At 45.7% G+C, this 16,282-nt stretch overlaps 1 protein-coding gene across 1 annotated transcript; it reads left to right on the top strand.

The window, feature by feature from the left end:
* Positions 1-220: 220 nt before the first annotated feature.
* Positions 221-1,288, top strand: Pop7 (POP7 homolog, ribonuclease P/MRP subunit). The gene is made up of 2 exons (XM_008832336.3): positions 221-429; positions 639-1,288. The coding sequence occupies exon 2, from the start codon at positions 649-651 to the stop codon at positions 1,069-1,071; it is 423 nt and encodes a 140-aa protein (XP_008830558.1). The 5' UTR covers positions 221-429; positions 639-648; the 3' UTR covers positions 1,072-1,288.
* Positions 1,289-16,282: the final 14,994 nt, after the last annotated feature.

Here is a 16,282-nt window from a genome sequence, read left to right as displayed (position 1 = left end):
GCCACACAACTTGTCCCACTCGCTGTTTCCCTTAACCACGCCCCCACAAGTCCCGCCCCGGCTCCTTTTGGTCACGCCCGCAGAGCTGGCCCCGCCTCTGAAGCGTCCATGCTTAGCTGTCCGTCACTCCCGGAAATATCGCGAGACTCCAAATTGTTCCACTCAGGCGCGTGAAGGAAGTGCTGGGGGGGGGGGTGAGGGAAGGTGGGGGAGAACGGAGGCCGGGAAGGCTGTGGGCACATCGGTTCCGGCTGAGTGGGCGGAGTCGCGCGTGCGCACTACGCAGCCCTGGTGGGAGCTGCGGTTTGGCGTTGCTGTTTCTATCCCCTTTTCCGTCCCCGACTCGGGTTTGTGTGGTGCTGGCAGCGGCGTCCTCTTGCATCAGTCGGCGGGCCGCACGCACGTGGAGGCCTCTGGGGAACGGAGACGGTAGGCGTGGAAGAGCATGGGGCGGGGACCACGTGATGAATGAATTAGAACGCAGAGTGGGGAAAGCGGAAATGGGTTGAGAGGCTGGGCGGGGAGAGGGCTGTCCAGGGCGCCCCCTTCCGGTTGCACCTTTGGGAAAGGAAAGCTGCGTGGGTCAGTTTACCAGGTCTGCTCTCCCCCACTCTGATCTCCTCCCTTCCCCATTCCAGCACTCAGAACATGGCTGAAAACCGAGAACCTCGAGGAGCCGGCGACACCGAGCTGGACCCGGTGGAGTACACCCTTCGGAAACGGCTTCCCCACCGCCTGCCCCGGAGGCCCAACGACATATATGTCAACATGAAGACTGATTTTAAGGCCCAGTTAGCTCGCTGCCAAAAGTTGCTGGACGGAGGTGCCAGGGGGCAGAACGCATGCACCGAGATCTACATTCATGGCCTGGGTCTGGCCATCAACCGTGCCATCAACATCGCCCTGCAACTGCAGGCAGGCAGCTTTGGGTCCTTAGAAGTTGCTGCCAATACGTCCACCGTGGAGCTGGTGGATGAACTGGAACCGGAGACTGACTCCCGAGAACCATTGACTAGGATCCGGAATAACTCAGCCATCCACATCCGGGTCTTCAGGGTCACGCCCAAGTAATTGAAGTGAATCCGAGACACATTCACCAACTCCTTGAGCACACACATCTAGTTCTTATGTGGCTGATGTGGTTCGTGTTCCAAGTTCAGTAATGGACTGCTTTGCAGAACCTTGTAAGAAAAGCCTAGAGGGCTGAGAGGTACTGTGTCTTGGACTCAAGAATTGAATCATGCTGTACAATAAAAGTTCCAGTTGTGTTGGTGCCCTGCTTCTAACAGCCTTTGCCTCTTCCCTGTAATTCTGTGTGTACCTAAGCCTTTAAAAGTATTACACTACAGTGTGACTTGAATCAAATTGGTTAGTGTGGTACAGAAACCTAATAGTCACAGTACTCGCAAATTTTTCAGTCTCAGGAAGATTAGACAGAGTACGCTCTGGTACAAAGTACACATCTGAATAAGAGGCAGCTGGGATGGTAGTATCTTTGAGATGTACCAAATAGTTCCCAAGTATGGGAAAGGTGAGAGGTTTAAAGATGAAGGGAGTGGGTTAGGTCAGTGCAAGAGCCTTGCCTAGCATGCATTGAGGCCTTAGGTTCAATTCTCAATAACCACAAAAATTAAATGGAGGGCTGGGCAATGTAAAGTCCTTGCTGTAGCAAGTGTGAAGACTTGAGTTTCGATACCCAGAACCCACATAAAGCTTTGCACAGCCTGTCATCATGACAGTCTGTAACCCTAGCATGTGCATAGTGAGATGGGAGGCACAGATGGGAATCCTGAGAAGCTTGGGCTGCCTAGCTTGGTATGCACATTGACCAGAGATGCCGTCTCAAGGTGGGAGACAAGGATTGATAATAAAGTTAAGTGTAGCACATGCACCCACACTCTTGAACACAAAAGATTTTTAAAAAGAGATAAAGACTTCACAGTCTTTTATTCCCTGATTGTGCTGGGAGTCACACCTAGGGCCTTTTGTATGCTAAGTAAATGCTTTGCTTCTGAGCCTTGCCCCAGCACTTCACTGAGAGGTTCTAGACAACTAATATGCTACCAAACCACACCCTCCAGCCCTTCCCTGGGACATTCTAGGCAAGTACTTACTACTGAGCCATACTCTGAGCCTTTTACTGGGGGTTCTAGGCAAGTGCTCTACCAGTAGCCCCTTACTGGGGGATCCTAGGCAAGTGCTCTACTGCTGAGCTAGGTCTTGAGCTGACAGTTTTGACTATTTTACTTAATTTCTGTTTCTACAGGGCCTGCATGTTTCTGAGCAATTGTAGCCCAGAGTCCTTGAGGTCAGTTTGGCTAAGCTCTTTGAAAGAAAAAAGAAGTCTCCCCTGAACAATCAATTACTGGGTGTGATGGCTAATCTTGTCAACTTCTGGGGGCTTAAAATCACCTAGGAGACACACTTCTGGGTATGTGTGTGAAGGTATTACAGGGATGTTTAGCTGAGGTGGGAAGTTCCACCCTTACTGTGGATGGCACATCCTGGACTGGTGGCCCAGATTAAACAAAAAGGAGAAAGCAAGGGGCCTGCAAGATGGCTCAGCAGGTAAAGGCACTTACTGCCAAGTCTGACAGCCTGAGTTCAGTCCCTGGGATTCACATGGTAGAAGGAGAGAACCTTTCCAGAAGTTGTCCTCTGACTTCCACTCAGGCTCCATGGTGCATGTGTACCCTCCTCTCGAATTAGTGTTTTTTAAAATTTAAGGCCACTTGGTCTACATAATGAGATCCAGGCCAACAATAGGGAGGCCCTACCCGCTACCCCTTTCCCCCTTGCCCCCAGAAAAAAAGGGACTGGAGAGATGGCTCAGCCATCTCAGATGGCTCAGAGATGGCTCATACTTGCTGTTCTTCCAGAGGACCCAGGTTTGATTCCCAGCACCCACATGTGTCTAGCAACTGTCCAGTTTCAGGGGATCCAATGCCTTCTGGCTGCTGCAGGCATTGCATGCATGTGATGTACTTACATACATGCAGGCAAAACACTCATACACATAAAAATAATAAAAAATATTTTAAAAAAGGAAAAGAGCTTAATATCAGCATTCATCTCTCTCTGCTTCCTGACTGAGGACACAGTGTAGCTAGCTCCACCTTTTCTGCTGCCATGCCTTCCACACCATGATGGATTATCCCCTCAAACAGTGAGCTATGACCTGTTTATGGGCCTTGAGATTAACACAGTGTGGATCACAACCTTCTTTCTAAAAATCCAATTAACCCAGTTCTCAACGCTACCAAGGCTGAAGCAGGAGGATCATGAGTTTGAGACCAGTCTAGGCTACATAGCAAATTCAAGGTCCTACTGGGCTACAAAGTGAGACCTTGTCTCAAAAATGGTACAATTAGCAAACAAACCAGCAAAGAGACAGCTTACAGAATGGGAGAAAATCTTTGCCAACCATATACCTGACAGGAAATAAGTATCTAGACACTACAAAGATCTTCCCAAATTACCAGAAGACAAATCATCTTATCAATTAATGGGCCAATGAACTGAATAGAAAGTACTCAAAGGAAGAAATATAAATTGGCCAATAAATATTTGAAAAAGCATTCATCTTTGGCTATTAGAGAAATTCAAATTAGAACTGTCTTGAGATTCCATCTCACCCTAGTCACAATGGCTGTCATTAAGAAAACAAGTGCTGGCAAAGATGTGGGCAAAGAGGGACCCTTATATACTGTTGGTGGGAGTGTAACTTGTGGCAGTCAAATTACCAAATGACCCAGCTATATCATTCCTTGGCATATACCCAAAGAACTCTAAGTCAGCTTTCAATAGAGATTCTACACATTCATGTCCATTTTTGCACTATTCACAATAGCCAAGATATGGAACAAGCCTAGATATACATCAACAAATGAATGGTTGAAGATGCCATGGTTCAAGGCTGGTGAGATGGCTCACTGGGTAAAGGTGCTTCCTGCCAAGGCTGATGACGTGGGTTCAAACCCCAGGACCCACATAATGGAAGGAGAGAAGGGACGCCTGCAAGCTGTTCTCTGACCTGCATACATGTGTACGCCCACAAACATGCACAAAATAATTTGTTTTTGAGACAGAGTCTCATTGTCTAGCCCTGGCTGCATTGTAGCTTGGTATGTAGACCAGGACGGCTTTAAACTCACAGAGATCTTCCTGCTTCTTCTAGAGTGCTGGGATTAAAAGCAATCACCTGGCTTAAAATAAAATTTTAAATTAAAAACAAATTAATTTTTATTTTATGTGTTTGTTTATGTATGTAAGTGTACCCATGCATGCCATGCCCGTGGAGGCCAGAAAGAGGATGTCAGATCCCTCAGAACTGGAGTTATAGATGATTACTAGCTGCCATGTGGATGCTAGGAGCCAAACCCAGGTCTTCTGCAAGAGCAGTCAGTGCTCTTAACCACTGAGCCATCTCTGCAGCCCCTATTTTACTTATTTTTATGTGTATGAGTGTTTTACCCACATGTATACAAGTGCACCCTTGCATGCAATTCCCACAAAGGCCAGAAGAGAGCATCAGATCCCCTGGAACTGGGGTTTCTGATGGTTGTTAGTCACCATATAGGTGCTGAGGACAGAACTCAGGTCCTCTCCAAGAGCAGCCAGTGCTCTTAACCACTGAGCCATCTTTCCAGCTTAAAATGTTAAAAAAATTTTAAGAGAATGTGGTTCATATACATAATGAGATTTTACTCAGCTGTAAAGAAACATAAAATTATGACATTTTCAGGAACATGGAGACAGGAGAAAATCATTCAGTGAAACAAGCCAGATTCAGGAAGACAAATAGCATGCGTTTTCTCTCATATGCAGAAAAGAAATTTATTACTGGGTTTGTGTGTGTGTTTTATGTATGTGTACTTGTCTATGTGTACATGTGTGTAAAAGCCAGAGGTTGATGTCAGGTCTCTTCCTCAATCGCTGTCCACCTTATATTATTTTTTTGGGTCTTTTTGAAACAGGGTCTCCCTGTAGCTGCAGCTGTCCTGGACACTATGTAGGCCAGGCTGGTATTGAACTCACAGAGATCTGCCTGCCTCTGCCTCTGCAGAGAAATTAAAGGTGTGCGACACCACGCCCAGACTTCCACCTTATTTTTTGAGGCAGGGTCTTTCTCACTGAACCTATAGCTCACTGTTTCACTTAGGCTGGCTGGCTAGCAAGTTTCAGAGATCCTCCTGTCTCTGCCCCATAACCCTCCAGGGCTAAGATTACAGGGGTACACCAACACATATCTCTTTTTACATGAGTGCTGGGGATCAGGTCCTCATACTTTTCCAACTGAGCCATTTTCCTAGCTCCTTTAAAAAGACTTACTTATTTATATTTTAGTTGTATGAGTGTTTTACCTGCATGCATGCAAGTGCACCGCATGCATGCAATGCCCAAAGAGGCCAGAAGATGGTGTTAGATCCCCTGGAACTAGAGTTTCAAACAGTTGAGCCATCATGTGGGTTCTGGGAACTAAACCTAGGTCCTCTGCAAGAGCAGTCAGTGCTCTTAACCACTGAGCCATCTCTCCACTCCCCAACTCCCCCCTTTTATAAAATATTTTATTTATTATTATTTTATGTGCATGAGTGTATTGCCTACATGTGTGTAAGTGCACCCATGAGATGCTAATCCTCATGGAGGTCAGAAGAGGACATTGGATTCCTTGGAATTGGAGTTATGGACGATTGTTAGGCATTATTTGGGTGCTGGGAACTGAACCTGGTTCTTCTGCAAGGGCAGCCAGTGCTTTTATCTGCTGAGCCAGCTCTCCAGCCCTAGCCCCTCTAAATTTGAGAAAGGATCCTATGTATCCTAAGCTGGCCTGGAGCTTGCTATGTCAGGGAGGCTGACCTTGAGCTCCTTATCTTCCTTCCTTAGCCTGGCAAATATGCTGGAGCCAATCACAGGTATAGACCACCATACCCAGTTAGGTTATGTGTGTGTGTGTGTGTGTGTGTGTGTGTGTGTGTGTGTGTGTAATGAAAGTGGAGACTTTGAGAGGAGAGGAAGAGGTCTAAAGAGAAGGATAGGTGAAAACGAGGAAGCAGGGAGAGAGAGAAATGCAATATATATTGAAAAATGAAATGCAGGCATTTGGGGAGAAGAAGGGAGCCAGTAAGGAGCACAAGGGAGGGCAGAGGGGGAGGGCAAATAAGAACAAAGTATAGTGATATGTATGTATGAAAACGTCACAGTGAGGGGCTGGGGATTTAGCTAGATGGAGTGCTGGCCTGTTATACACAAAGCCCTGGGTTCCATCCCCAACACTGCAGAATTTGCACATGTTGGCCCAGGCCTGTCACCTCAGCACTCAGAACATACAGGCAAGAGGATTAGGAGTTCAAGGTCATCCTTGGTTCCATAGTAAGTTTAAGGCCAGCCTGGACTACATGAAACTATCTCTGTCTCTGTCTCTGGCTCTCTCATCTCTCTCTCTCCCTCTATCATCTATCATCTATCTATCTATCTATCTATCTATCTATCTATCTATCTATCTATCAATCAATCAATCATCTATCATCTATCTATCACCTATCTATCTATATCCACAAACACACACACACATATATATATATATATAAATATTAAAACTACTAATAAGGTAAAAAGAAAATGTCACAATAAACCCATTTCTTTGTATGCAAACCAAAAAGTTATGTGGGTTTTTTTTTTTTTTTTTTTTTTTTTTTTTTGGTCTTTTTGAGACAGGGTCTCCCTGTAGCTGTAGCTGGCCTGGATTCGCTGTGGAGACCAGGCTGGCCTCGAACTCACAGAGATCGGCCTGCCTCTGCCTCCCAAGTGCTGGGATTAAAGGCGTGCACCACCACGCCCAGCTGTTTTATTTTTTTTTTAAAGCTGAATGTGGAGTTCATGACTGTAATCCCTGCCTCAATAAATAAAGACGGGGAGCTAGCCCAGAGGTTAGAGTTCATACTGCTCTTTCAGAGGACCTGAGTTCTGTGCTGAGTTCTGTTCTTAGCACACACATTGAGCAGCTTACAACTGCTTATGACTTCAACTCCAAGGGGTCTGACTCCCACTTCTGGCTTCCTCGGGCACTACACACACACACACACACACACACACACACACACAAAGAATAAAATAAAATCTAGGGCCAAGTGTGGTTGTGCATGCCTTTAATCCCAGCACTTGGGAGGCAGAGGCAGGTGGATCTCTGAGTCTGAGTCAGCCTGGTCTACATATTGAGTTCTAGGCCAACCAGTGCTACATAGTGAGACCCAGTGATTAAGAGCACTGGTTGCTCTTGCCCAGCACCCTTATGGTGGCTAACAACCATTTGAAACTCCAGTTCCACGGGATCTGTCTCCCTCTTCTGGTCTCCATGGGCATTGCATGCATAGATGCACTTACATACAAGCAGGCAAAACACTCATGCCCATAAAATAAAAATAAATAAATAATGTTGTCCAGGCGTGGTGGCACACTCCTTTAATCCCAGCACTTGGGAGGCAGAGGCAGGTGGATCTTTGTGAATTGGAGGCCAGTCTGGTCTCCATAGTGAATCCAGGCCAGCTCCGGCTACAAAAAAAAAAAAGTAATACAATATTTAAATAAAGTGAAGAGCAACCTAGTGGAAGACGGCCTGTGTCAGCCTTGGGCCTCCACATGCACATGCACACACAGGCAGTCATGTGGGCCTTCGCATACACATGCTCACACATACACTCATGCTCACACACAGGCAACTGCGCATATATACATGCATACACATCACATATTTGCACACACAATATATATGCATATATATATAAATAAATATGATGTAGGATATGCATGTGGCATATATGCATATATATATAAATAAATATGATGTAGGATATGCATGCGGCCTCCCACATAGAGGATCACCCCAAGTTTAAGCCCAGCCAGGGCTGCTTGTTGAGATCCTGTCTCAAAAAACAAAAAGAAAATTCAAATAGGAAACTAAAAGTGCAGCTTCAATGATAATGTTTTATTAAGTTTTCTCAGTTAAAGTATGTAAGTTGGCTCAGAGGTTAAAAGTGCATACTACTCTTGTAGAGGACCTATAGTCTATTCCCAGCACCCATATCTAACAGCTCACAACCGCCTTTAACTCCAGCTCCAGGGACTCCACCTCCCCCTTCTGGCCTCCGTGAAAACTGCACTCACATGCACAAACCAATACACAGACATACACACATATATACACATAAAAAATAAAATAAACATGTCCAGGTGTTGTTTTCTTTTCACCATTCCTTAAGCAACACAGTATCTATTACACACATAGAATTCTATATTTTCAGTAAAATATATGAGAGAATGGGGGTAGGGTTATGTAGGATTTTCTATATCATCTGATTTATTTATTAATATATGTATTTATGGGTTTTTGGACGTGTGTATGTTCTGTGTGCATGCCTATATGTGTGGACATTCAAATTTATGTAGGAACATGTGTGTGAGGGTACATGTGTGCACATGTGTGTGTTGGGAGTCTGAGATTGGTATCAAATGTCTTCCACAATCACTCTCTGTTTTATTTATTGTGGCAGGATTTCTCCCTGAACTCAGAGATCACTAAACCCAGCTAGTCTAGCTAGTCAGCTTGTCTTGTGGATTCCCATATTTGCTTCTGAGTGCCAGGATTGCAAGTGGGCCAACATACCTGCTAGACATTTATGTGGGTTCTGGGAATCCAAACTCTGGTCCTCACATTCATGTGGCAAGTGCTTTATCCACTAAGCCATCTCCCCAGTGCATTTTTGTTTGCTTTTTAAAATTATATATATATAAAATATATATAGGCTTTTTAAAATTATATATATATATAAAATATATATATGTGTATATAATATATATAACTATTTTGTCTGCATGTAAGTACACCCATGAGGGTGATGGATCCCCTGGAGCTGGAGTTAAAGATGGTTGTTAGCTGTCACGTGGGTGCTGGGAACCAAACCTGGGTCCTCTGTAAGAGCAGCCAGTGCTCCTAACTACAGAGTCATCACTCCAGGCTCTGTTTGTTTGAAATAGGGTCCTGTTATATAGCCTTGGCTGGCATGGAACTCACTATGTGGCCTACACTGACCATAAACTTGAGGGAGAGTCTCCTGACTCTTCCTTCTGTGTTCTGGGTTTAGAGCTGTGTACCACCACACCAAGATTTATTTATTTATTTATTTACAATTTTCTGAGTAGCCCAGGCTGGCTTCAAATAGAAATCCTCCTGCCTCAGTCTCCTGTGTGCTAGAATTGCAGATGTGCAACACCACACTCAACACTTGTGCCATTTTATATAAGGTCTTAAATATCCTTGGATTTGGGTATTCTGGGGGATGTCCCAGCGTCCAGCCCACTCAGATACTAAAGATGACTATTAACACATATACCCATTTGAATGTAAATTTTGTCTTTTACTGTTGTTTGAGGCCATGAGAATTTGATAGTTCCTAAGGGTCAGGAATTGAATTTTACCAGAGTTATCATGGGTAAATTGGTGTGGCTCTAAAAATTAGGTAATTATTGACTGAAATCCTTTCTCCTGGCCTGTGCATGTGACATGTCTCACTATATAACTGGGAAGGTGTACACATATACATTTCTGTGAATGAGGGAGGTGTGTAAGAAGAGAGCAGGGACTGGAGAGATGGCTCAGCAGTTCAGAGCACTGGCTGCTCTTGCAGAGCACCTGGGTTGGAATTCCAGCATCCAATTTTATGTGTATGAATGTTATGCCTGCATATATGTAAGTGCACCTATGTTGTGCAATGCCCACGGAGGCCAGAGGGCATCAGATCCCTGGACCTGGAGTTATGGGAGGTTGTTAGCTGCCATGTAGGTGCTAGGATTCAACCCCAGGTTTTCTGCAAGAACAGTCAGTGCTCTGGACTGCTGAGCCATCTCTTCAGCCCCAATTAAATTTTTTTTAATAAAAGAAGAGAGAGCAGTTGCAGGATGTGGTGGTTAATGCCTTTGGGAGGCAGAGGCAAGTGGATCTCTGTGAGTTCCAGGCCAGTCTGGTCTCCATAGCAAGTTCTAGGTCAGTTGGGGCTACAGGGAGAGCCTGCCTAAAAAAAAAGAGAAAGAAAAATAAAGAGAGAAAATCCTTGATATGCAAATGAGGAAATTCAGGGTCCAAAATGCTTTAATCCTTAACCTGGGTATTGAAGGATCAATAGGAGTTTGGTAGGCAGAAAAAAGGGAATGCGTGCCACCTGGTCAAAGAAACCATGAAAGAAATTCATGAGTAGACAGGGTATGTTGTGAGGCAGGAAAGACACAAGTTGGCTGAAGAGACAAGGCTGCCAACACTTGTATTGTGCCACCCCTCATTTTTTGCTGTTTTCTATTGTTGGTGGTGTTTGCGTGTGTGCACGTGTTCATGTATGTGAAGGTATGCGTGAAGATGTGCTGGAGTTCATGTGGAACCAGAAGATAACCCCAGGTGTCATTCCTCAGGACATTGTCTACTTTGTTTTTTCAGACAGGGTCTCTCACTTCTGACTGTAACTTGCTGACTCAGCTAGGCTGCCAGCAATTATCAAGGATCTGCCTGTCTCTGCCTCCCTAGTGCTGAGATTACAAATGTACACAGACATGCCCATCTTTTCCTTGTGAGTGCTGGAGACTGAACTCAGGTCCTCATGCCTGGGGAGGAGAGGGAGCACTTTATTGACTGAGCCGTCTTCCCCGTCCTTGTTTTATTTTTCTTAATTTTAAGTGTGTGTGTGTGTGTGTGTCCCTGTATATGTATATGTGCATGTGATTGCAAGTGCTCATGGAGACCAGCGGTGTCTGATTGATCTCCCAGGATCTAAAGTTACAGGTGGTTGTGAGCCCCAGATATGGTTTCTGGGGATTGAACTCCAGTCCTCCGGAAGAACAAGTGCTCTTAACTGCTGAGCCACCTCTCCATCCCTCCCCCTCCTCCTTTTAAAGACAGGATCTCAATATACAGCTCTGGCTGGCCTGATACTCACTATGCAGCCCAGGTTAGCCTTGAACTCACTACAATCCTCCTGTCTCAGCTTCCCAAGTGCTGGGGTTGTGATCCACTATGTGGGTGCTGGGAATTGAATCCAGGTCTTCTGCAAGAGCAGCCAGTGTTCTTAACCACTGAGCCTCAGATTTTATTTTATTTTTAATTATGTGTATGCGTGTGTCTGTGCATGGATATGTGCATGTGAGTACAGTGCCCTCAGAGGCCAGAAGAGGGCATCAGTTCCCCTGGAGCTAGAGTTACAGGTGATTGGGAGCTACCAGATGTGGGTGCTGGGAATCCAAGTCTTCTGCTAGAGCAGTGCACAATCACCATGCTATCTCTCCAGTCTCCTTGTTGTTCTTTTGAGACAAGGTTTCTCCATATTCAAGCCAGGCTGACTGGCCTTGAACTTGCCAGCCACCTACCTTCACCTCTCAAGGGCTGGAACTACAGGCATGTGCCAGCATGCTTGGCTAGCCCTCTATCAACTTTCTCTTTCGGGAGCTAGCAGGAAGCTGGCCGGCAGATGTGTTTCTGTGCACGTATGTGCTCTTGCCTCTGTGCTCCTGGCCTGCGCCCAGCCGAGGTGGTGGCAGGCAGCCCTTTTGCGTTCATTCAGTTTGTTTTGGCAGCTCTCTCGCACACAGCCTATTTGTTTGTTGTTTCTATTCCATGTTTCCTCACTGCTTGCCAGTGGGGCTTCCCTGGGTCACCATCTGCAGACTCAGCCTTCAAGGCCCATACAAAAAGAAGACAGGGCTGGGGGACTCACTGTTAGAGAATGGGGACCAGCAGGGGGATGAGAAAGGCTTTTGTATCTATTGTGGTCCATGAATACGAGGCTGGGATACCTGGTCTCGGTGCCCTCTGTAGGGCCCTGTCGGGAAGCCAGTTCCACCTCTGCTCCTTGCTGAGTGACTTCCATCAGAGCTTAGGCACACAGGGTGGGGACAAGTGCAGAAAATGTGTCCCACAAGAAATGTATCCTCCTTTAAAAAATATTTTTTTTTGGTCTTTTTGAGACAGGGTCTCCCTGTAGAAAAATATTTTATTTATTATTATTTTTATTTATGTGTGCAAGTGTAATGCCTGCATGTATGTAAGTGCACCTGTGTTATGCAAGGCCCACAGAGGTCAGAAGAGGGCATCAGAGTCCCTGGAACTGCAGTTAGTAAGGGTTGTTAGCCACCATGTGGGTATTATGGGTATTATAAATCAAACCCAGGTCCTCTGCAAGAGCAGCCAGTGCTCTTAACCACAGAGTCATCTCTCCAACCCCTCACATCCTCCTTTTTGCTGTATAGGTGCAGAGCTAACAGCAAATGGGACCAGCTTCCTCCTCACAAACACATCCTCAGGCCAGGCATCCTGGCTCACACCTGTAATCCTAGCTACTCAGGAAGCTGGGGCAGGAAGACTGTTATACATTCAAGGCCAGCCTGGGCTATATAGTAAAATGCAGGACAGCCTGAGCAACTTAGCAAGAGCCTGCCTCATTTTAAACAATTATGTGACAAGAGATAAATATGTATTTCTCAGTCAAATAATTTTTTTCCTTTTTTTTTTTTTTTGAGACAAGGTCTCACTGTATAGCCCTGGCTGCCTGGAACTCACTATGTAGGCCAGGTTGCCCTTATTTCTTATAGAGATCCCCTCTGTCTCTGCCTCTCAAGCCCTGGTATTAAAGGCATGCAGCACTATACCCAGCTGTTCCCAGCTTTTTATGCATGGAGATTCAAACTCAGGTCCTCATACTTGGGTAACAAGCATTTTACCATTGGAGCTATCTCCTCAGACCCCTTGTTTACTTTTCTTATAAAAATAATTTATTTAGCTGGGCGTGGTGGGGCATGCCTTTAATCCCAGCACTGGAGAAGCAGAGGCAGGCGGATCTCTGTGAGTTCAAGGCCAGCCTGGTCTACATGTGAGTTCCAGGCCCTCTGGGGCTACTGGGAGACCCTGTCTCAAAAAAGACAAAAAATTTTAGTAATTTATTTGCTTTTTCTTTTTGGGTATGAATATTTTGCCTTCATATATTTACATAAGTACACCCATGCATACAGTGCACTCAGAGGCCAGAAGAGGGCGTCAGATCCCCTGGAACTAGAGTTACAGATCATGTGGGTTCTGGGAACCGAACCCAGGTCCACTGCAAGAGCAGCCAATGCTCTTATTCACTGGGCCATCTCTCTAGCTCTCACTTCTCTTTCTTTTAAAAAATTATTTTTATTTTATGTGTATGAGTGTATCGCCTGTATGTGTGTAAGTGCACCTGTGTTGTGCAATGCCCATGGAGGTCAGAAGAGTGAGTTGGATCCCCTGGAACTGGAGTCATGGACAGTCGTTAGCTGCCACGTAGGTGCTGGGAATTGAACCGGGTCCTCTGCAAGAGCAGCCGGTGCTCTTCACTGCTGAGCCATCTCCCCAGCCCTTTTCTTTTCTTTTTGAGATGGAGTCTTGCTGTGTAACTAGGCTGGTCTGGAACTCACCATCCTCCTGATTCAGTCTCGTAGGTAGTAAAATTATAGGCGTACACCACAATGCCAGGCCTTCAAATGACAGAAATCCCATCCTCTGTATTATTTCCTCCCTAGTTCCCCAAGAGCTGAGTAGCCCCCCCCCGCATTCGCACCAGCAGAAGGGGCAGCTGTGAGAGCCGAAGAACCGCAGAATATTTAAGGGAGGGACTGGGGGAAAGGGGGGGGGGGGGGGGGGGGGGGGGGGGCAGAGAGCCCCCTCTCCCAGGCAGCTGTGCCTCCGTGCGGCCTGGGGTTTGCAACAGCTCAGGGGGGTTGTAAATTTACTTTTCTTAGGATCTGTGCAACGGCGTCTGCTTCCAGCTCCGCTATGGCTCTCAGCACTGTGTTCCTTCCCAGTCTGGTTCAATGGCCGCCTGTTCTAAAAGTAAGCAGAGGTCTTAAAAGACCAAGATCCCAGGGAGCCAGGGTGGTTGGGCCTGGTTCACTCTCTCTAGGCTTCCCACTAGTTGAGGAGCCTGGCATGGAGAGACCACAGAACACAGCTGAAAACTGAGTGATAAGCACTGAAAGGCACGGTGGTGGGTGTTTGGTTGGCACAAAGGTGAATAAAATCCTTTGTATATTATTCTTTGTTTCCTTCTCTGTGTACCCGGGCAAGAGCACACCATAAAGACAGAGGGGTCCACTCCCAACAGAGATTTTTTAAAAAAATATTTTATTTATTATTCTTATTTTATGTGTATGAGTATATTGCCTGTATATAAGTAGGTGCGCCCTTGTAGGTCAGAAGAGGGTGTCGGATTGCCCTGGAACTCGAGTTGCAGACAACTGTTATCTGCCATGTGGGTGCTGGAAATCAGACCCAGGTCCTCTGCAAGAGCAGCCAGTGCTCTTAACCTCTGAGCCATCTCTCCAGTCCCCCAACAGATATTTTTTTATGAATGGATAACTCCTGGAGTTGTTCAGGGCTCAACTTTGACAGATTTACATGGCCCTGCTCTGGCAAGACCTAACACATGTACATAAATGATGGCAGTACAGAGGAAAGTGAACGCTTGAGAACTGGAGAGATGACTTAGTGGTGAAGAGCTCTGGCTGCTCTTGCAGAGGACCCAGGTTCAGTTCTCAGCACCCATGTTAGGTGGCTAACAACTGCCTGTAACTCCTGTTCAGAGACTCCAACAACCTTATTTGGCCTCTGTGAACACTTGCACACATGTGCACATACCGCCCCCCCATAAATAAAAATAAAAATTTAAAAAGGAAGGACCTTGGAGAGATGGCTTAGTTAAAAGCAATTGCTGTTTTCTAGAGGATCCAGGTTCAGTTCCCAGCACACATGTTGGGTAGCTCACAACCACCTATATCTCCAGTTCCAAGGGGATCTGTCACCCTCTTCTGGCCTCTGAGGGCACTCACTCCATAAACACAAATAAAGTTGAGTGTGGTGGTTCGCACCTTTAGTCCAGCACTCAGGAGGCAGAGGCAAGCAGATCTCTGTGAGTTTCAGGTCAGACAGGGCTATACAGTGAGACTCTGTCTCAACAAAAACAAAAATAAAAAAATTAATTTTTAAAAATATTTTATTTTTTATTTTATGTGTATGAGTGTATTGCCTGCATGTATATAAGTGCACCCATTTTGTGCAATGCCCTCAGAGGACAGAAGAGGGCGTCAGATCCTCTGGAACTGGAGTTACAGAGGGTTGTTAGCTGCCATGTGGGTGCTGGGATTTGAACCCTAATTCTCTGCAAGAACAACCAGTGTTCTTAACTGCTGAGCCATCTCTCCAATTCCAATAATTATTATTATCATTTTGTTTTTTCTTTTTTTCTGTTGAGACAGAGTCTCCCTGTAGCTGGTGTAGAACTCACTATGTAGATTAGATTGGCCTTGATCTCACAGAGATCCAGCTGCCTCTGCCTCCTGAGTGCTGGGATTAAAGGCATGTGCTACCATGCCCAGCAATAGTTAATTTTTTTAAAGGAAGAAACTGGAAGAAAGACTGTGGTTCTCTGCAGATGTTAGAGGACAGGCATATCACCATGCCAGAGGGATACAGGCAGGTGGAGGGCAAACTGGAAAGCAGGATGGTAGATCTTGGAGGGGGGCTAGCCAGATGTCTGTTTTTATTTTTCTCTTTCTTTTTGAAACAAGGACTTATGAAGTTCAGACTGACCTCCACACAATATGTAGCCAAGGATGACACTGAATACTTTTTGTTTTATTTATTTATTTATTTATTTATTTATTATTTATTTATTTATTTATATATATTGTGTATGAGTGTTTTGTATGCATGTAAGTGTACCACATGCATGAAATACTCACAGAGGCCAGAAGAGGGCATTGGATCCCCCCTGCTACTGGAGTTGCAGATGGTTGTTGCCTTGTGGATGCTGGAAACTGAACCCAGGTCCTCTGCAAGAGCAGTCAGTGCTCTTAATTGCTGAGCCATCTCTCCAGCTTAGACATTGAACTCTGTTTTTTGTTTGTTTGTTTGTTTGTTTGTTTGAGAACTCACTATGTAGACCAGGCTGGCCTTGATCTCACAGAGATCTGCCTGCCTCTTCATCCTGAGTGCTGGGATTAAAGGTATGTGCCACCACACTCCAGTTGTCTTGTTTTTGTTTTGAGATACGCTCTCACTATGTAGCCCTGGCTGGCCTCAAACTTAGTGCCTCTGCCTCTGCCTCTGGAGTGCTGGGATTATAGGCGCGTGCCATCATTCTCCACTAACAGGCTCCTGTTTCTTTCCTCTCCCTCGGGGTCCCTGCCATCAAACACAAATGAAGGGAACCTGTTTGGCAATGTACTGAGC

The sequence above is a fragment of the Nannospalax galili genome, unplaced genomic scaffold, assembly GCF_000622305.1.
Source record: "Nannospalax galili isolate Female #2095 unplaced genomic scaffold, S.galili_v1.0 scaffold675, whole genome shotgun sequence".
In the NCBI taxonomy this organism is placed as follows: Eukaryota; Metazoa; Chordata; class Mammalia; order Rodentia; family Spalacidae; genus Nannospalax; species Nannospalax galili.
The sequence above is the reverse complement of the archived record's forward strand: the minus strand, read 5'-3'. Positions and strand labels throughout refer to the sequence as shown.

Coding starts and splice junctions, on each gene's coding strand:
- Pop7 (XM_008832336.3), top strand. CDS start 649: ATGGCTGAAAACCGAGAACCTCGAGGAGCCGGCGACACCGAGCTGGAC.